Genomic DNA, 6732 nt, shown 5'->3' with positions numbered 1-6732 from the left:
TTTTAAAATTAAATTAGCTTAACTAATTTTTTTTTCTTATTTTATATCAAGAGTTGGTAAAGTGAGTAAAAAACACAAAGGATGGGTAAATTTGATTGATTGAAAATATGAAATAATTAAGAAGCATGTGTATCCCTCTCTTTCCCCCAAAAAGAAAAACCCACACTTTTAACACTTGAATTGCGGTGAAATAAAATTCACTTTGTCATTTTGTTAGATTCATCCTCTCCATACGTTATTTATATTCCCAAGGTTCTATGTATCGTAACACAGCCACTCCATCAAGTCATTAGTATATACTATACTCACTGCGGACTACTTAGAAAATAAGCAGACATGCATCTTCGTGTAAATGATAGTTGCAAATTTTTCATAATATATCCCATCACATGCTTTTGTAATTATATTAATATCATAATTATAAAAAATATCACTTCTTAAAGCTTGTTTTTAAATCAAGATATGCCATATAAATCAAAAACAAATAATTTATAGCACTTATAAACCAAATTTGTCCCAATAAAAACAAATGGCTCATGAATTCTTGATTTTCAAAATCCCGTTTATTTTTTTGTTTTTCACTATCGTTATTCATATTGAAATTTAATTAAATCAATTTATACCCTAAAATATGCATCGAAAGATGATTTCTCGACAAAATAAATTTCATACATAAAACGTGCATTCAAATCATCTAATGAGAGGTGAAGATATATTTATAATATGGATTACAACCCCATAATCTATTTCAAGCCCTCACATAAATGAAGTATATATCTTCACCCTTCGTTCTAAGTTTTAACACTCAAGAAAACAAGAACAAGTGAATAACTATAATAGATGTACTCAGATCTTACCACTTGCTCACCATGGGTAAAGCTCAACGATGGAGGGATTGTGCCATATAGACAACCCAGAGCAACAAAACGCCAATCATAGAATTTAGATAACAATATATCAGCTCGAATCCTAAATCGAGCTCACAATTGAATAAGCAATAATCTCAAGCAATATACAATTTGAATCAAGCATCAAAATATTATATTGAATGAGTCTTTTTGTTATTTGATGTGATGATGAATATTTTGTTTATCTGACCCTTTTTTGTGGGTGGGAAGGAGATTCGTTTCATCTATGTAAACAACTCTCCGGCAATACTGTAACTACCTCTACCTCTCGGGTATCTTTTTTCTATTGGCAATGGATAGGAACAACGTTATACAGAGGCTTGACGCCTGCCTGTCCACAGTACGGATAGTAAAGCTCCTCGCCGTCTGTTCGTCTCCCGGTCGGGTAACCCACAACTGGTGAGAACAGTCTACGCGCCGCCGCATACGACGGAGGCGAATTGAACTGGACGAATTTTCCGGGCTTCAAGCTCGACGCAGCAAAATCAAAGCAAGACATTGGCGAAGACGGACGAGAGTCCTTTTTCGGCAAATTTATTGGAGATAATAACGCCCTAATCTTCATCTCTGTATTCGTCATTGCTGAAACTCGATCGTACTCTTCAATCACATTAGCCAGGTCTTCGTCACAGGTAATCGATACCAAAACATCCAAATCCTCTGTCGGCATCTTACATTTTAAACGCATAGACGATCCATACAATTCTCCAAACTTCACCATCAACTCTGCATCAGTCAAATTTCAATCAGTTTCTAACTAAACAAAATCGAAGTGATGAATGTATAAACAAACCTGCAAATGAAATAGATCTATCAACGGAAAGGACTCTAGTAAAACCGCCGATGTAACGGAGTGTGCCGTCGGAGGGACGAGGAAGGATTCTACCGCCGTAACTGTAGAGGAATTTGACGATTTGTGTAGACTGACTCATGCTCGTGCGAAAAGAGCAATTGAAATCGGAAATTGTGGTCGGAAGAATGAAAAGAAGCTTCTAGAGAAATCTGAAATTTCGAGGGTTTTGAATTGGGACCGAGGGAAAAGCTTATATATAGGGGGAGGAAAACGCGACGACTGACGAGGGCGTTTTGGGAAATTAAAGGTGGGTCCACTTAAGGTGTGACGAGTGACTGAGTCGATGAGGTGTTAGGCTCAGCATATACCACCTGGTGGAAGAAGAAAGGGCCTGCTGGTAATTTGATATTCTTCTTTTCAAAAACGAAAAAAGATCAAAATTGTCTTTGAACTATGTGACATAGACAACTTATACCCTTCGTTACATTTTGAAATCAGAAATGCTCTTACTATTAACCTAAGAGACCATATATACCCTTAAGAGTTAACACCTCATATTTTTATTGACTAGGAAAGCTATGTGGACTATTCCTTCCACTTAAACATTGCCAACTAGGATTCATTACAAAAGAACTACACTTTTAGTGGCGAAAATAGTTGCCACAAAAACTCAAAAAATTGTCACTAAAAGTTTTTAACATTAAATTTTGATTTGTGTTTTTTTCTTTATTATTTAAAAAAAAAAACAAAAATGATATTGATTAAGTAGAAATTTGAAGACATTGCATGTTTTATTTTTATGTTATATGTTAATCTATAAAATGTACAATGATACATTATCTAGTAGGAGATATGAATCGAGAAAGAATTTCATGATTTTTCGTAATAATATTGGGTGTTTTTAATATTAATATTGTAAGTTATTTATTTTAGAAAATTAGGTTGCAATCGAAAATAAATTATCATATTTTTTTGTTGAAAAAATAGATTTTATCGTCACAAAAAGTCACTCATAACCTTTAGATGGAGGGATAAGTCTCACATGGCATGGCATGTCACTAAGGGGGCGTTTGGTAGGCTGTATTAAAAGAAATAATCCATGTATTAGATGTGGTATAATTTAATACTGTGTTTGGTGAGAATGTAAGCCTATGTATAACTAATCCATGGATTAGTTAATACATCCTACATGATATTATGTGATGTTTTACTAATACCTTCCATTTGGAGGTATTAGTAATACATAGGATATAATACCATGGGATAAGCACATAAAGAAAAAAATATCCCTCAAATCATTTTAATTTTTATTTTAATTTCTTAATTTTATGTTTTATATTTGTACTAATAAAATTATTTAAATAAATTAGTTTACAAATTATTTAGAGAGACTTATTTGTAACTAAATATACCTAATTCAAATCAATACAAATTTAATAAGTGAGTTATTTAACATTTACTAATTAAAAGACAAATATATCACTAATTATTCGTATTTTGAACTATTTAAAAAAATTACATACATTTTAAAATTATAACTTGCAAAATTTTTATGTGTGAATGTACATGGTTTATTCAATTTTCCAATTATTGACCGTCTTTTATAATTTTAAAAGTAGTTGGTTTATCTTTTTAAAATTTAAAATTAACATTTTATTAGTGATCAATTTATTAAGATGAAAGCTATTTATCCTCAAATAATTCAAGTAGAAAATTAAAAACATGACAACAAAATTATTCTTCTCATAGCTAGTTAGAATGTCATAAAAGAAATATTTTCCGATAACTATCTACCTTGACCCACTTACATAATATTATAAGGGTACAATTGAAAAAGAGATTTTTAAAGAATTTAATTTCAAATACAAATTGGGATTGGAAACAATGAACCAAACACTAAATAAAAATAAACCATGCATTACTAACCCCTGCACTACTAATCCATGCATTACTAATCACTGCATTACTAATTCACGCGTTATTTTATTTTTTTATACCAAACGACCCCTAAAAAGTTGGGATGTTAACTCTTGAGGGTATTTATGGTCTCCTAGGATAACATGGGGTGTTTTTGATCCCAAAATTTAATGGAGGGTAGTTCAGTGACAATTTTGACCCTTTTCCGTTTCAAAAATAATAATTTCATTTTATTTAACACAGAATTTTAAAAAAATAATCAATTTTATGATTTTAAATTTAAATTATAGCGAATATATTAGAATGCTCTTTAATTTTCTAGCGAAAAAAAATTATATACATTGAGTGTTTACATCAAATCAATACAAAATGTATTATAACGTGATCTAATAAAGTAAAATAAACTACTAATTTAAAAAATAATATGCATATATTGATCTGATTTTAATGTAAACCCCCAAATAAATTTTATCCTTTTTTAGCCTTAAACATATCAGTCATATCAATTAGAAAATTGATATAATAATATTATCAAGAAAAGAAGTAAACTATTACTTTTAAATTGATTTAAGTTAGTTTTTTAAATCAAGGAAGAATTAAATAGATATATGAAGTACCAATAGTAGAATTTAGAGTTTCAAATATTATTTATGAAGTTTGTTTGGTAAAATCTATGATAATTCATATACATAATTTTACCATAATATCAAAGATTCTTGCGTCTTATTCAAATAAAAGATATCTTTAAAGGAGTGTTGATGGACAAAAGTATTAGGGAAAAAATGTCGTAAATATGTTTGAAATTTTTAGAGCTAAAAAATGTTATAACAATCTCGAATGCACTAAAGATAAAATACATATATTAAATACTAAAATTAGTTTTAAATTTTAATTTCAATCTCCAACTTTTATAGTGCACAAATATGGACTTTAACTATCCAACCTTTTAATAAATAAGCACACGAATTCTACCTGACAAAACGCGTGATGTGCACGTATTTCGCGCGAGTTAGGAGTAATTTTTGAAGCCCACAACAGTAAAAAAATGTTGAAATGACAACTCTACCCTTAATGAATCCCTTATATATATATTTTTATATTTCCAAATCAAAATCTCATTTTAATTTATTTATTTTTAATTCTAAGATGGACGTGTAAAATATTTAATTAGTTGACAGTTATTGAGTGACTCACTAATACACGTGAGAGCGTTTACATTTCACTCTCTCTGGCTCCAAAAATCCCATGGTTATTTATTTAAAAGTCGAATAGTTAAAGTATTTGTTTGTGCACTATAAAAGTTGAAGGTCAAATTAAAATTTGAAGCTAATCTTAGAATTCAATATATATACTATGCCCACTAGTAAATAATACAAGGATAATAAATCCTGCTCAAAATTTAAAATAATTATAGCAATTCAATTAAAATTTAAATATATTAAATTTTCTTACTAAAATAAAATATATAATAATCAACCATTAAAATGCACGTATTTGTTTTATTTTGCTTAAAAACAAATCGAATACGTAACTCTTTTTTTGGCTTTATTTGGATGTTTGTGTGTGAATGAACCCCCCATAGACAATTTAGTGAACAGAAAGGAAGCTTAAAAAATTGGGGAATGTATACTTGCACTTCATATATTAGACGATTTTACATGAATAGACCAATAAATACATTTTAAATCATTAAAATGATTTTATTATGGAACTATATAATAATTTTTTCTTTTATTTTTAATTGTCATAACTTTTTTTAGAGTTAAAAAGACAAAAATTTGACCAATATCATGCCTATTTTTAATAACATTGAGATTTAGATCGCGCCATTTGAGCTATTCTCTTTTTTCTTTCTTTTGGTCAGAGTTGTTTTAAAAAAAATCTTGTCTAAGTTAAGAAAAAAAGGGTGAAACAAGCACATCTGGAGAGCACAATACTAACATAAAATTATATGGTTGGTTTAACATTTAACTTATATCTCCGTAAGGGTGGTAATTGGACTCCATCTGTTAAATTTGAATGGATCAAAATGGGTTAAGATTCAATCCAATTAAATTTGTTTGGGCCAAAATGGATTGGATCAGAACGAATTAGTAACGGGTCAATAATCAAATCCCAATTTTTACTAAATTGAATAACTTTATTTGTTATTTTGCAAGCTTTTAGTATCAAATAAAATTATTCTTTTCATTATTATAACTATATATAACATATAAATCAAAAAATAGTTTTTTAACAATATTTTGATAAGATTTCTCAAAAAATAATTTGGATGAAATATCAATTCAATTTTTAATGGGTCGGATTGAGATTGTAGAGTTAATAACCAACCCAAACCTTAATGGATTGAGTAAAGTTGGGTGGGTTTGGACTTAATTTTGCCACCCATATATCGCCCGAACGGTTAAACAAAATTTTTGCAATACCATTTCAATATAACTATCTGTAAAATTAAAGTTTTCTCCTCTGTTAATATGAGACGTAGATGAGTCGATAATATTTAACTTTTCTTATAGCTTTTGAAATCGACAAATATATTCTCTTTGTTTATCTCTTTTGTTGCCAACCCAACCCATCTCACGAGCCTTGTCATATATAATCTTATTTTATATAATATTGCATATGGTGAACACAAGTTCATCTATAATAACTGATTTATGATTCTTTAGAGAACAGAGAGTTTTAGGAATGATAATTTTTACAAGATTGATGACCTTACAATAAAATTATTAGTACTTAATTATTTTTTCTATAAAACAATAATTAAAAAAAAGAGTAAGGTCTATTTATTAATTTGTATTTCAGTTGACTGCGAGACGGGCCGATATACTACTCCCACATCGGAAGCGGAACACAAAAGCTACAGCATTATATTCTCCATTCCAACAGCCTATGTCACGACCTTACTTGAACAGGATCTGTTCTATAGGCTCGTACCACCGTATTCTTAAATTCTAAGAAGACAGGAATCCAAGTCTGGTTGATGAAGCATGGCCATGTGACTAGAGCGTGATTAACAGCCTTCCATAGCTCCTTGATGTGGATGCCGTAGATGATCGTTCTTAGACCTGGAGATCTTGGGTCTAAGTTGGTCTCATGGCTGTCTGACAGACT

At 29.8% G+C, this 6732-nt stretch overlaps 1 protein-coding gene and 1 non-coding gene across 2 annotated transcripts; one reads left to right on the top strand and one right to left on the bottom strand.

The window, feature by feature from the left end:
• Positions 1–924: 924 nt before the first annotated feature.
• Positions 925–1943, bottom strand: LOC101267816 (protein PAL OF QUIRKY-like). The gene is made up of 2 exons (XM_004241495.5): positions 1702–1943; positions 925–1634 (listed from the first exon to the last, which is right to left on the bottom strand). The coding sequence occupies exons 1-2, from the start codon at positions 1838–1840 to the stop codon at positions 1192–1194; spliced, it is 582 nt and encodes a 193-aa protein (XP_004241543.1). The 5' UTR covers positions 1841–1943; the 3' UTR covers positions 925–1191.
• A 4572-nt stretch (positions 1944–6515) lies between these two features.
• LOC112941741 (small nucleolar RNA U3) lies at positions 6516–6732 on the top strand. The gene has a single exon (XR_003247314.1). It is a non-coding gene; the product is annotated as a small nucleolar RNA U3 (small nucleolar RNA).

The sequence above is a fragment of the Solanum lycopersicum genome, chromosome 6 (genome assembly GCF_036512215.1).
Source record: "Solanum lycopersicum chromosome 6, SLM_r2.1".
In the NCBI taxonomy this organism is placed as follows: Eukaryota; Viridiplantae; Streptophyta; class Magnoliopsida; order Solanales; family Solanaceae; genus Solanum; species Solanum lycopersicum.
The sequence above is the reverse complement of the archived record's forward strand: the minus strand, read 5'-3'. Positions and strand labels throughout refer to the sequence as shown.